Source organism: Papaver somniferum, chromosome 1, assembly GCF_003573695.1.
Source record: "Papaver somniferum cultivar HN1 chromosome 1, ASM357369v1, whole genome shotgun sequence".
Taxonomy (NCBI): domain Eukaryota; kingdom Viridiplantae; phylum Streptophyta; class Magnoliopsida; order Ranunculales; family Papaveraceae; genus Papaver; species Papaver somniferum.
Window position 1 is genome coordinate 2,632,016 of NC_039358.1, and position 15,383 is coordinate 2,647,398.

Consider the following 15,383-nt stretch of genomic DNA (forward strand, 5'->3'; position numbering starts at 1 on the left):
GAAACAATCGAGAAAACCCACACAAATATTAGTACTACAATCAAACCAAAAAGTCTTCATCAAACTATATTTAAAGAAACCAAACCTAGGGTATGATTTGAAGATTTTTTGTATGAATATTAGTAAGAAGATATCAAGTTGTAAGATAAGAAGGGAAATGGGATTAATTTTGATCGTGGTGTTTTTTTTTTCTGTTCCCGTACGAAATGCTCGAGAAAGTGGGTAGTGTCTTTTGGAACTTGGAAGTTCGAAAGTGGTTAAAAGGTGTCAATGTGGTGTAAATAGTATTTAAATATTATTTGTGTGGGGGCTCCAATCGATGAGAAAGCTCTATTTACTAATACTCTCGCCAGAATTATTCACATCAGATTTTGGTGGGACAAGAATTAGAGAGAGTCTAATATTTGGATACAATTATCATCTTGTTTGATTTGATTCCTTGACTGATGTTATGAAATTGAAGGACTAAATTGTTTATTATCAAACACTATGGCGTATCCCTGCTTCCATATCCACCATAAAACATGACAAACATATCTGACTTTTACCTGCATGGTCTGGTCCCAAAAATTATTATCATTGAACAAATTAGATTACCAACAACAAAAATCGATATCATTATTCATACTAACCAAATTATAGTCAAGAGAAAACCAAATTCTTTTGAAACAAAGCAATCAATAAGTAATTGTTGACAGGTCTCATCTGCTGTCATACACAAGGGGGAACTAAAGTCAATATTATTAACCACTTTATGGAGTTTATCTCTAGTTGAAAGACAATTGTTCATGATCCTCCAAATAAAGTGAAGGACCTTAGGTGGTAATTTTCAATAGCTTTTCCAAAAGAAATTGGTTGCGGTGAAGTTTTGACCCCTTTGAGACTCCTACAACAAAATATTATAAACTGACTTAATAGTGAAAAAGGACATTGCTAGTGCTCATCCATCTAAACTGATCATGGCCTATCATTGGTATGATGATTCTACAAATCTGTTCAACAATGTCAGCTGGGAAGAAAGCATTTATCATATTAGTGTTCCAACTTCTAGTGTCATTCTCTATTAGTTGAGAAACTTTTTTGATTCCACTAGAAATCATATTATTAGGCACATGCTGACACAGACTAGGTACCCATATATCTTTCCATATGTAAATATCATTTCCATTAGCTAATTCCCAACAATAATGTCTCTTACTATCCCTAAACCTTGATATACACCTGTCTATATCCATGAACCATTATTACGAAGATAATCAGATAAAGGATTATCTTTAGGGAAGTATTTGTGTTCCATAATTTTAACCCACAAAGCATCATGTTCTGTGACTAATCTCCAAGTAAGTTTTGTTAGGAGGAATCTATTAAACTCAACATATCTTCTAATGCTTAGACCACCTTGGTGTTTAGGTCTAGCTATTGCAAACCAAGATTTTGGATACAATTTCCTACAATTGTTATCATTATTCCAAAAAAATCTTCTTTGAATACCATCTACTCTCTAAGTTATCTTTTTAAGCATAGGAAAGACTGCCACTTTTGTTTTGCTGAAGAAGGAGAAGGGCCCCTAAATATTTGTCTTGTAAGGCTATATTTTTTCTAGTCATGTTTCACCTGGTTATTAGTTTTTTTACTAAAGGTCATAACATATATATCAAAATTGATTGTTTGGCCGAAATCTTCACTGAAGGTATATAAGATGGTGTTCAGATATCTTACCTCTTTAGGATTAGCTTTTGTAAATATCAGACAACCATCTACAAAAAGGAGATGTGAGATAGCAGGTGTAGTTTTAGAAACCTTTATAATTGTTATGAGATTTTTAGATTCAGCATCCAGTAAGTTTTTGTATAAACACATCCATACACAAAATAAAGAGATTTGGAGACAGGGGATCACCCTGTTTCAGACCTCTAGTTGGCTAAAATTGGTCACCAGTCCAGGAACACCATTAAGCATCACAAAAGATGAAACAACTGAAACACGTTGGTTAATCACATGACACAAATAATCACAAAAACCTAAAGCTTTAAAACAATCATGTAGAAATGACCACTATATCATATCAAAGGCCTTGTATATATCCAATTTCAGAGCTTTAAGACCTTTTTTGGACTTGTGTTTCTTCACAGTATCAATAAGTTCATGTGCAATTATAATATAATCAATCATGAGTCTGCCTTGCACAAAAGCAACTTGATAGGGTGTAATAATCTTATGCAGAAGAGCTTTTAGCCTATTACCAAACATTTTAGATATTGTTTTGTAGGATGTATTTGAAAAAACGAGGGTACCCAAATATACCTTAATCTAAAAATTTTCCACCTATAAGTTCTTTATCCCAAAGCGATTGTTTATGGATACGAGATCGAGACAATACGACAACAAGATAACTTGTGTGATTGACTATGGAAACAAGATCGAGACAATACAACAACGAAGTATGTTTACTTGATAATAGGTTCGGACTTAACCAGACACAATAGGATTGCTATCAAGTAAATATGAATTAACGTTTGTGTAATTTACTTTAAATTATGATAAGAGCAATTATAATTGCGGGAAATAAAAGTAAATAACATATCAAGATTTTGTTAACCAAGAAACCGCAAATGCAGAAAAACCCGGGACCTAGTCCAGAATTGAATACTCTCATAATTAAGCCGCTATACAAACTCATACCAACTTCGTATAGTTGAGACCAAGCAACTAAACCTATAGTTCACCTAGTTCCCTCAGTATCACTGAGACTCCAACTTATAATAAGTCACGCACTTGAAACAATTCCTTTGGTTTGTATTCCAAACAGCAAAGTAACAAAAAATCTGTTCGGTAACAAATCTTTTAAAACAATGTGATATGAGTTTGACAAAAGGCTCTTCCGTTTATCCCAATAAACTTGTTTGACGGGCCCTTAGATCAACCTCTTCAACAACTACCAAAGTAATTGTTTAAACTTATGCATTCAATACTTTTAATCACAAAAAATCATATTGATGTAAATTTATCGACTACACCGAACTATAATTTTCCCATATAAAGAAGAAGTTCTGTTACAGAATATTTTCTTGCGAGTCTACCGAACTCAAAGTTCGGTTACCTATTTAATTTTATCGACTACACCGAACTATAATTTTCCCATATAAAGAAGGAGTTCGGTTACAAAATATTTTTTGCGAGACTACCGAACTCAAAGTTCGGTTACCTGAAAATTGATAAAGTTTGTGATATTTCCGAAGTGTTCTTCATATTCAAAGTTCGGTTACAAAAAGTCTAGGGTTTTTAAAATTCCCTAGCCGAAATGTTTACTGTAAATAACATTTTCAATGGGTTTTGATGATTTCTAATCGATTTCTTCAACAAAAAACGAATTAAAAGAAATGGGTATGAAGGAAATTACCCGCGTATTTGTATTTCACCTGAATCGGACTTCTTGGTTGATGTTGGATGATTGATTTCGCCTCTCAACCTTGCTTCAAGTTGTTTATCAATTTGCAATTCTTTTTGGAGATTTGCAATTTTTGCGAGTCCCGGACTTGACCCTGGAATTATGGGTGTCTGCTTAGTACTCATTGCTTATAAAGATGGATTAATCAACGATGAATTTTTTTTGAATCGACGATTAATGTCGATGTATACGAAGAAGAGGAAAAGAAAATAAGAAGAAGAAGAAGAAAGGAATAGGAATAGATTTGTTTTTAAAACTGATTTTAGGTTTTAATTTAATGGGTTAGATTAGTGGGTAGTGGTTAAATTAGTGAGTTATTAGGATTAATTATAATCTTAATTAAGATAAGATCAAATTAGTCTTCCCTAATCTTTCAGGACACCTCTTAGAATGTAGGGTGGACATTCATATCACAAAATAGTCCCCCACCAAAATGGGTTATGCCCAAAAAAATCAATCTTTTTTTTGGTGGGACAGATTTTTCCTTAAAGATTATTTACATGATCAAAGCAAATTTTAACGGAATTTTGGGTGGGATACAACTCCCCTTGGCCTCCCCCACCTCCGTCACTTTATTACGTCGTTGAAACTCAGCTTATTGTTAGGTTTTCAACTCTTTTTTTGTTCTTTCTTTTTTTTGAAAAGGAGAATTTGCAAGTTGTTTCTTACAACAATATTCTTTATCCGATAAAAAATGAAACTTATTCTCTTAATTAAGTATTATGTTATTTTTGTAATCAAATTATTTTATAACTAATTAATAGTTCTTTGTATATAGAATCTTAATTATGAGTTCTAGATACACACACAAAAAAAAATGTTGAGCTAAAAATTTGTTTTCCCTTTACTCAAATAACAGAATACTAACTTGCTTCACTCTCATGACATTACACTTCACATACACTCTGTCAATACACGCGGAACAGTATTAGTGCATGTTTTTTAGGCTCAAATCTATTCCTTGCGCAGGACAGTATCAATGCATGTTCCTTAATTGATAAATTACATTCCTTTGAGCTTAGAGTGGAACACCTCCGATTAACATACCACCAACTACAGCAAAACAGACAACTAAAAATAGCAATAGACAAAATTTTAGTTTTGGTGTAACCTCTAATCCGAATACTTGGAATTGTTTCTTCTTAAGAACATAACTAGATATGGCTTCTGCCAGAGACTTCAATGGTATAGTTGTGATTAGCTTAGACATTTTATCAGCATACCCTTCCTTCACTTCATAAACGATGGAGGATTCAATAACACAGGAACTTGGGGTTTTCTCTAGGACATGGATCCTGTACATGTAAAATGTACACCCGATGTCTAAGTATCCCCCTTCAATCATAACTACTTCTTTTAGTCTCTTCTCCTGGTTGATGTTCACGAATTTCTCCTTGTAACTTCGCAGCACTGCACCTAAAAGTAGTAAAAAGATTGATTATAGGAGGTGAGGCCATGTATGAGCAAGTGAAGGCAGTTACCCCCTATTGTCATCACATTGTTTATTCAAACCCAGTGTCATTACTTCCAAAACAATAACATATAACAAGTAGTAAATAGCAGTGGTTGTAGAAATACCTAGAGGGAAAGCAATGTCCAGCACAGTACCAACACCACCATTGCCTTCAATGACATGCAGCTTTTCGAAAACACCAGGAAGCAGAACATCTCTAAGTAGTCTAGGGATGTCAGGAGAACTATAAACGTGCCAAACGGAATCTGCTGAGGTTGGCACCTCCATCTCATACGTAATTTCTTTCCGCACTAGAGACTGCTTCTTAGGAATGTTTGTGTGAGAAGCAGATTGTTTCTTAAGAACATAATTAGAGACGACTTCCGCCATCGACTCCAACTGTATGGTTGTGATCAACTTAGACATCACATCAGCACACTCTTCTTCCACTCGGTAGACAATAGACGATTTAATAACACATGATTTAGAGGTTTTTTCTAGTACATGAATCCTATTTAGGTAAAATGTGCATCCCATGTCTAAGTATCCTCCTTCAATAATACTCACTTCCATTAGTCGCTTCTCGTGGTCCACCGTCTCAAATCTCTCTTTGTAACTACGAGGCACCGCACCTAAAAGTAGTAAAGAAGAAAGAAGGATGAGTAATGAATCATGACGAGTAATGGGGTTCCCTACGTATACGTACCTGGATGGAAAACAACTTGAAGAACAGTACCAACACCACCATCCCCTTCAATGACATCCAATTTCTCGAAGACATCAGGAAGTAGAACGTCTCTAAGAAGTCGAGGAATATCGGGAGAGCCATAAACTGCCCAGATAGAATCAGCTGAGGTTGGTACCTCCAGGTCGTATCTAATTACTTTCTCCATTCTCTGTCCACGTACTGAGTTAGATAATTGCAAGTCGGAGTGTTTTGGGATGTTTGAGTTGAGATATACAAGTGCTTTAAGTAGACATATGCTCTATCACTGATTAGTTAGTTTAATACCAAAGGAGATGCACGCTCTCCATGCAGTTCTTGTCCTTTTTCCTCTTTTCTTTAACGAGAGGTAATATAAAATTTATAATTTCAGTTGCCACAGTTTTCAATAAAATTACAGTTGCCACCACCCACGCGAAGTCCGTGGTAATGCTCTTCCTCTAGCTATTGAGAGAGTTATGTCAAAAGGAAAGAGTGGGTAAATGAGAGTCACTCAGAAAACAGAACAGGAAACTGACAAACAGAGTCTACTTGAAGGAATGGGAGGTTCATGAGTCATGACTTATTTTTTTTTATTAGAAGAGAAGATTTATTAGGATAAGAAGAATATATAAAGAGGAATCCACTGAACACTTGCTCTTGAGCTGTCAATTTGCTTGCAAGGTGTGGTCCCTTAGAGCAACCACAGTCATGAGACGGACCAAATACCAAAAGCCAGATTAAAAGCCAAAAAAATTTGGTATTCTGTGTGTTCAAGTGTAGTGGGAGAAGACCAAAATTTGGTGAAGCGTAACTTATACCCACGCTTGATGCGGGACGGAACTTATACCCACGTTTCCTGATGGAGCGTGTTTATAATATGCGTCTTAATGAAACGGAGGTATAATGCGCGCTTGATTGAGGCGTAGGTATAATTCACGCCGGTCACGGGACGGAGATGGAAAGTGCGTTTGGTGGGACGGAGATAGAAATTGCGTCTGGGTGGAACGAAAATATAAAGTGCGTCTGGGTGGGACGGAAATACAAAGTGTGCCTGGTGAGCTGTGTTTAATTATTGAGTTTGATTAGTAATTGCTAAAGTGTTATTAGGTATAATCATGTAATGCCCCACAATTAAACATCAAAAAGACGTGTGGTCTTGTTGGTGGATAAAGCAGTGTATGGACCATGCACTGTACTTAATTGGTACTTAATTGCTAAAGTGTTATTAGACACTACAAGTTAAACATCAAATAACCAGGCGCACATTAAAACAGCGCCCCATTGGGACGTATAAGATGATTACGCTTGGTCTGGGGGTATGTATTACATCCGTTTGGTCGGGCGGTGTTTATAAATGCGCCTCACTCATACGCTAGTTTTACCTCCGCCCCAATATCACACGTTGATTATATAAACGCCCGGTGTGATGCGCTCACTATACTCTCGCCTGGATTCATACGCTCACAATACCTCCGCCCCACTATAACGTGATTTAGTCTGGGTTGGCGACCAGATTTGGTCCCAAACCTTAATTATCTCGACTAAATATAGTTTTAGTCCGTTCCATTACGGCTGGTTTTGAGACCAAATTTGAGTATAGTCCCCAAATTTGGTCGTGACTGCGGATGCTCTTATTCTCCCTAGCCATTTTTCTTGGATCCCACCATTATCAATTCTGCAATTGGCGCAAACCAGGTCAAGTAATACCATCACAGGACCTGCTAAACTGATTTGGGACTTGGTTTCTGCCGCCGTTCTCTAGGCAATTTGGAATGAGCGTAACGCAAGAATTTTTCAGGAAAAATCCCAGTCATACTTTAAAGTAAGTGTCGATGTCAAAGCGTCTCTTCTTGCATGGAGTTTAGCCTTCAAAAGAAACTTTAACTTCAGGTTATATCACTGCATCTTTTCTTGGGATAGCATTTTCGTTAACACATAGTTGTAATACTATTGGTCCTCTCACTTCCATTCCATTCTGGTTGGAATGTATCCCATTGTTATCTCTTTTCGTACCCCAGTTCCCTTTATGCTTGTAACTTTTACTTGTAATTCTTTCTTCTCTTTTTAATAAAATCCTCTTTTCTCAATCAAAAAAAAAATATATATATATATAAAGAGTTCCACCAGACGTGGAAGAAAAGCCTAAAAAAAACTCAAAAATTAGACAAAGATGGCAAGCCAATTGTTTTGGACAGTACTAGTAAAGTTTCAATGGACTCTTCTGCCTGCCGCAGCTGTCCAAGACAAAATCAAAGATCTTGCATCCATTCTCAGCTCGTCATCCGTTTTGAAAGTATAATTCTGCTCAAAGATCCGCTTGTTACGCTCCGTCCATAAAATATGCACAACTTCCGCAGGGATTAAACCCCAAACAAATTTTCCCACTGCAGTGAAATTGACATGGTGCCGCCCTTGTGCAAGCATTCTAAAGTTCCTTGGAATTACCCAAGACCAGCAATCAGATGGTAGAACCGTCGACCAAACAATGTTAGCAACTTTACAGTGCAGGAAAATGTGGTCCTGAGATTCAATGTCATCCCCACAAAGAACACAAGAATTATAAATGTCTACCTCTTTTATCTACAACATATCTATAGTGTTCAAATTGTCATGAATTAGGCGCCAAAGAAGAAAATTGATCTTCGGTGGAACGAGCTTCTTCCAAATGAACGGATTGGGAAAATTATCAATACCTGAGTCTCCAGTAATTTTGGAATAGAGAGTTCTTAATGTGAATACCCCGGCACTATTCAAAGACCAACGTCTAGTATCGGGAAGATTGTCTAGAGCAGGAGGAGTACTTCCAATTACGAACACCAAACCAACAGACATATTAGCTTCCCCATCAGTAAGATTTCGTTTGAAGTAAAATTTCCCGTTCCCATCTGCTGTGACCATGTCAACAAGCTTCGAGTTCTTATTAGAGGCTAACTTGTGCAGCGAATGGAATATGGAGGCAAGAGAAGCATAACCCTTCCAGAGATCATTCCAAAAAGAAATTGTTGTACCCGAGTGAATATTCAAAGAAGAATACGTACTCACCAGCTGCGCTGTGTCAGCTATTATTTTCCAACATGATACTCCATGTGAAGTTTTCACTTTATTGGGAACCCAGCATGAGAAGTTATCCCCATGTTTATCCACTATGATTTTATACCACAGCCTATTTTTTTCTTGACCAAATCTCCAGCACCATTTCGCCAGCAGGCATTGATTCATCTGCTTCAGATTACAAACTCCCAAGCCCCCTCTTTCCTTGCCAGCACAAACTAAATCCCAATTTACCAGGTGAGAGGTTTTAGAAGTACCATTATACTCCCAGAGGAAGTCTCTCATCTTTTCTTCCAGAATTTTGATGACTGATGGAGGAGTTTTAAATAACGACAGGTAATAAAATGGTAGAGAGCTTAGGATGTATTTCAGGAGAGTGAGTTTACCTCCCTTTGATAGTGAAATTTGCCTCCAAGAAGAGAGTCTCTCTTCAAAAAAATTTATCATTGGATTCCATATTCTATTAAAGGTAAGATTTGTTCCCAGTGGGCAGGCCCAAATAAATGAAAGGCATAACATCAGTGGTACATCCAAATTCCATTACCCATACTGAGATATCTGGAACCTCCCCTATTGCTATAAGTCTAGTCTTCATGTTGTTGACCTTTAAGCCAACAATATATTCGAAGCACTTGAGAGCCGAGAATAAGATCATGATTCATGACTATGTATCGCTGCTACTGACTATTGAATGTTGATAGATCGTGTGGTGGTTTTGAGTTGTTTAGGTTTCATTTTGGGTTGTCAGAATGAGATTAACTATCATCAAAAAATGCTTTTTTGAAAGAGAAAAAAAATCATATTTTCATGTATATTTTTTTTTTTTGGAGAAAAGTAAATAGCCTCCCTGAAAATTTTATATTAGCCCATAGTTTTGTGTTAGCCGACCTTGACTCTGGATCCTGTTTCCGTCGCCAAATGTCGTAACTAAGTTCCTGAAAGATGGTGCCCTGATATAGTAATTGATGATCTTATTAAGACCACTAGTTTCTCATGAAGTTTGTGCATATATGCCAATGTGTTACTGACATGGCCTATGGGTTATAGTAAGCTTTTAGAGTAAGCTTTTGAAATGGTGCAATTCAATGATCACTAGCAAGAGAATTTTTGGGGAATATTATGTTCACGTGAAGTTGGTACGTGATGATCCCTGACTTAGGTGGATAACGTTCACGTGGAGTTGTTCAGATTATGTAGTGCCAACACCCTATTTAATGAATTAATGAAAAGAGAAAAGGCAAGCTATAAAACAGTATAAATGAACCACGTTGCTTTCTCGAATGCATAATAATTACATTAAGCATGCAACAAGAGAAATTTTATACATAAACAGCAGCAGCATGCCATCCTACCAACCACCATCATAATCTGCGAGATGAAAAATCAGTTCCTAGTTTGCACCCCGCTTTGCCAATGAGTGATACATAGTCGCTTAAGATTTAAAATTCCACTACCAAACATAAAAATAGCATTTTAGACATGGGACAATGTTTGTCATAAAAACCCATGTTGTATAACAAGGCTTGATAACTACTTAACAAATTACCCGTACGAGCATGTTGTATAACAAGGCCTGATAACTATTAAACAAATTATCCGTACGAGTCCCGTACTCTTTTTTATAGCCGATCCACTCCCAAGCAAGTAAGTCTCTGATGCAATCCAACGAAACACCACAAGTCACCAAATAAAGAGGAGTACTCCTCAGCAGTGTTTAAAATAGCAAAAGTATAAAGGGATGCACTCACTTGGAAACGTAAAGCGTTACTAAAATGCGTTAGTAAAGCGCTTCCCCGCAAAATAGGTAACAATATAAAGAAAATACTTATAAATGTAAATGAAACTTCCTAGCAGAAAATCATAAAATATTTATGAAACTAAGTTGTACATATTGTCAACTGTTGAAACTAATATGATGAATACTAATGAGAAGAAAAAGCGGAAGAAGAAGGCTCAGAGGTTAGAACAAAAGGAGGAAGAAAAAGGGCTATACAATATAAGGAGCAGAAGAAACGTTTTCTTTTTCTAAAATAGAATAGAAGTTTAGGAGATTTGTTTAGTTTTTTTCTTTTAATTATATATAAGACACATGGCCTAGCATAGCTACTTGCTTGCATTCTAGAAAGTTCGTTCCGCTTCCTGCTTGCTGCTCGGCGGTTACTCGCTAGGAACAGGTGATCTTGAGATGTCTTGTAAAACTGGAGCAAACGTAAAGCCTAATTTCATAGCGCACGTTCTGAAACGTTTTGGAACTGAGGTGCCAGAAAGCATGCCTCATAACGCTTTTTTAAACAAAGCTCCTCAGGGAAACTAGATTTAGCAATCTATCAATCTCAAAGTCAAGATGATCCAAAAGGAAATATCAACAAAGGTGGCATTTTTACACCAATATTTACCTATATGGACTAGTGGAAGCACAAGCAAGTGATCCATAATCCAATAATATACGAACATATTCAACACCTAATAATCAATACATCACATCCAAATCCCAAACATTACGAGATCGCAGATTTCATAAATTCTTCAGCTAAAATACTAAATCTAGTATAATAAGTAACAACTCATTCTTAAATGTTTGTAATTCATTTTTAGGTGAACAACAAGCATAATCCTTGAAACATTTTCATGAATCAAATTGTTTACTTAATATGTATCGACATTAGGTAAAATTTGTTTCCACCTTGGGTTAAAATTGATCACTAGTGTTGAATCTGGGTCTGATTTCCAGTATCTGAACTTGTAGATAATAAATTTGATAACGTAAAGGGAAAACCAATTTTTAGCTTAAACTCTTTTTTTGTGTGTGTGTCTAGAACTCATAATTAAGATTCTATATAAAAAGAGCTTATAATTATTTAAAAAAAAACTTGATTACAAAATAACCTAATACCTAATTAAGAGAATAAGTTTCATTTTATTATCCGATAAAGAATATTGTCGTAAGAAACGAGTTGGAAATTCTCCTTTTCAAAAAAAAACACAAATTGAAAGCCTAACAACAAGCTGAGTTTCAACAACATAACACAGTGACAGAGGTGGGTGAGGCTACGGGAAGCTGTAACCCACCCCAAAATTTGTTAGAATTTGTTTTGATCATGGAAATAATCTTTAAGGAAAAATCTAGTCCACCAAGAAAAAAATGTCCATCACATTGTTTATAATAGTCCAGAAGTTTTTTTGCCTTTACATAATTTTTAACGCGCAATTTGGAGTATAGGAAAAGGACAAAAAAGGGATTTAAATTTTAAATCATAGTCATCCTTATCCATGTATTTTAATTTAATTCTTAATCTACCTCTCAGTAATTAAGTTTAGTGTTAATTAAAATTAATTAAGTTATTAGATTTTCTGATAAATGATTTCACTTGGGTAAGAGTATAAGGAATTTTGGAATTTTTTGAGGTAATAGGAATTTGGTTAAAAAATTAGTACTCCCAACTTACAAAATGACGAAAAAATCAATACAAAAAAATGTGTACTCCCAATCGAGCACGCCGACATTATTTTCGGCATGGTGTTAATCACTTCCGGCATGGTCTTCATCACTAATACAATGCCGGCAATGTAAAAAAAGATATTTTTGGCATGGTCTTTATCACTACCGGCATGGTCTTCATCACATTCGAATGTTAAAAAAAAATCGTTTTCAAAAAAAGGAGACAGCAGAGAAGGTAAAAAGAATTTAAAACGGAGTGGGGAATATTTAGAATTTTAAAAAAGAGTGTGGAATATTTAAGTTTGATTTAGTTTTATTTATTTTTTTAACGGGTAAGTTCTTATTTCCACCTCCGAAAAACACCCCTTAAAAGATATCATTGGATAGAGATAATAATTTACATCTCCCAATTAATTTATGCATCTCCCAATGGCACGTTCATATTCTTCCCTTCTTTTCTTCGTCTCTTCTCAGTGTTTTGGGTCTGGTAGTGGAGACAAGTGAGGTAAAATCTAAATTAGTGAATGGTGATTGATGAGGCCTCGGTAGGAAGGTTTCCTACTCTTGTGAAACTCCATTCAGTAGTCTCTCATTCCCACTATCATCTATTTATCTTTAATATTCATGAGTATTTATACATAGAATTTATGTTTTATGCCAAATTGAATGATCTGAATCATGTGATGTGAGAATTGGGAGGGATATGGTCGACCTAAAGCGACTATGAAGATACCAACTAAATAATGATATAATTTTGGTACTTTTAGGCATTTGATATCACTGTATATTCGAAATCGGCATGAATATACCATTGAGTGTTGATGGAAAAATAAGATATCCCCACAAACAAAAATTCCTGGCTCCGTCGCTGGCATACTACATTAATATTGTTATAAGAAACTAGTTAGAAGCCTAGCAACAAACTAAAATCCAATATCATACTACATAAGTTGAACAGATTGTCGTGTTAGCCTACCAGCGAGTCTCATGAGGAACTATACAACGAAGCCTAAGAAGATATCGAGACTGATTATATCGCAAGAGGGAAAGTTAGTTGTACCTTCCATGTCAAATTGTGCAGTATCACATCATCGAGGATTCAAACCTGGAACGATACTAGTTGTAAGACTATCAACAAGTTAAACTCCAATAATTTACTATATTAGTTGAACAGATTATCGTGGTAATCTGCTAGTAGCCTACTAGTGAACCTTGTGAGAACCAGCCAAGTGAGCCTCAAAAATCTTAATACCCTATTTGAACAAAGGACAAATATAAGTTTTATTTTAGAACCAATATTCAAAGAACAGTTTCCAGTAAAACGATGTTCAGGTTCCTTTTCATAAAGTAACAACATTCATGTCTTTAGCTTCTTTTGTACCTACGAAAGCTTGGATATATTTCTTGGTATTGCGGATCTCCTCCTTGGTGCAAATAACAGATCTAGTACCCCTCTGTGCTTTAGAGCATCCACAGTCATCGAGTATAACCAAAAATTTGGTCGAAAACTCAGACACTACGGAGAGGAGTATCGATCAAATACCAGACTATAACCAAAAACCAAACTATATTTGGTCGATAGTTTGGTTTTGGCCAGGCGTAATTTAAGACTACGTCCGACATCAGGCGCAACTATTAGTTGCGCCCCATTTTTCATTTTTTTTTTTATATAATTTGTTTTGAATGGGGCGGAATCAAAAACCTCCGCCCCATAAAAAAAATCCTTTTGAGTGGGTGGACTCAAAAACCTCCGCCCCACAATCTTTTTTGTTTTTTTTTTAAATTTGATTTCGTTTCATCGGACGGACTTTATACCTCCGTCCCACCAAATTTAGTCTTTTACCACTGCGTCACACAACAAACTAAACTCAAATTTAATTTTTTTTTTTTACTCTTTGATCTTTGGGTTTAGTCGCACCACTGCAGTTGCTCTTGGAGAATAAAAAAGAATCATATTCACATGGTAATCCGAATCCAGATGATGACTCTACAGATTTGTTTTCACGAGAGACAACCTTTCATTTATTAAAATCTCCATAACAAACATTCTGAGGCAAGTCACCACTTACAACTCCATCCCATGAACAAACCCTTTCAATCCCACTGGTTGATACTACTTCCCTTGCTTGATCCATGAGACCATTACCTCGATTCTCCTGTGGACTATTGAGAGAAGAAAACCCTCAATCTTCAATCGCTCCAATAAATATTCCATCTTCAAAATGTTGATCATTAAAGCCAAAATATCGACAATCTATTGTTTTTCCACTTTTTCTCTCCATCGCCTCTTCAAAATCTCGTTCACTTTCTCTCTCTTGTTGTTGGAGATAAGAATGAAAAAACTCGCTCAAAATTTTATGGAAATAAATCTGTAATCAGGCAACAGAAAACATGTTGTTTCCATAAGTAAATAAATAATTCCATGGAATTAGATGCATTCAAATACAACCTGAAATGAATGAAAACAATACGGAAAATAAAAAATCAAATACTAATAAACTCCATATTGATTTCTCCAAATACTAATAAACTTTATATATTAATACAAAAAATCATAGTTCCAACTTGGAACTGTTATAAATAATACAGAAAATGGGTCATTTTTACAAATATTTTTAAATCACGGTTCAAATGGACGAGTAAAAAATAGTTTGGGTGAAATGAAATTTTTTTTTAGCAAGGATGAAACTCGCTTCATCCTAGTTTAAATTTAAAAAATAGCAATGATGAAACTGGATACTTCCTGTGTAAATTAAAAATAAGAAAAAATATTTGAAAATGGGCATAATGAAACTGTTTACATCCTGCCTATTTTTACATTTTTGTTCATTTAAACAATATCAAAATCTAATTGTCATTTTCACCCAGAAATCGTTGATTTTGGTATTTTTAACCAATTTTGTGTAAATAATAAGACCTTCACATTTTAACACCCAACTATAATAAATTTTCCATATGCTAATGTGATCGACAATATAGTGGAAACTTATAAATGTTGTTACATTAAAATATAAGATGAAATAAATATTTACCTATAGGTATTTCATAAAAGCGTATATCTGAATTGCTATCGCATCTTTTAATTTGGGGATGTCTAAGACCTCATTGCTATGAACACCCTCCTGTTGAAGCCAAACAACTCTAATATTTCGAGCATGTATAAAGCTTCTTGGCATGAAACTTTTGGTATCTCTATACTATCATCATCAGGATTATATCTCACCACTTTTTGTCTAATTACAAAGATGATTTCTTCTTAGGTCAAACATATATGACTTATTGCTTA

The 15,383-nt window shown here is 35.3% G+C and overlaps 1 protein-coding gene across 1 annotated transcript; it reads right to left on the reverse strand.

The window, feature by feature from the left end:
• Positions 1-4,268: 4,268 nt before the first annotated feature.
• Positions 4,269-6,046, reverse strand: LOC113277377 (S-norcoclaurine synthase 1-like). Its single transcript, XM_026526494.1, has 3 exons — positions 5,608-6,046; positions 5,027-5,533; positions 4,269-4,864 (listed from the first exon to the last, which is right to left on the reverse strand). The coding sequence occupies exons 1-3, from the start codon at positions 5,792-5,794 to the stop codon at positions 4,467-4,469; spliced, it is 1,092 nt and encodes a 363-aa protein (XP_026382279.1). The 5' UTR covers positions 5,795-6,046; the 3' UTR covers positions 4,269-4,466.
• Positions 6,047-15,383: the final 9,337 nt, after the last annotated feature.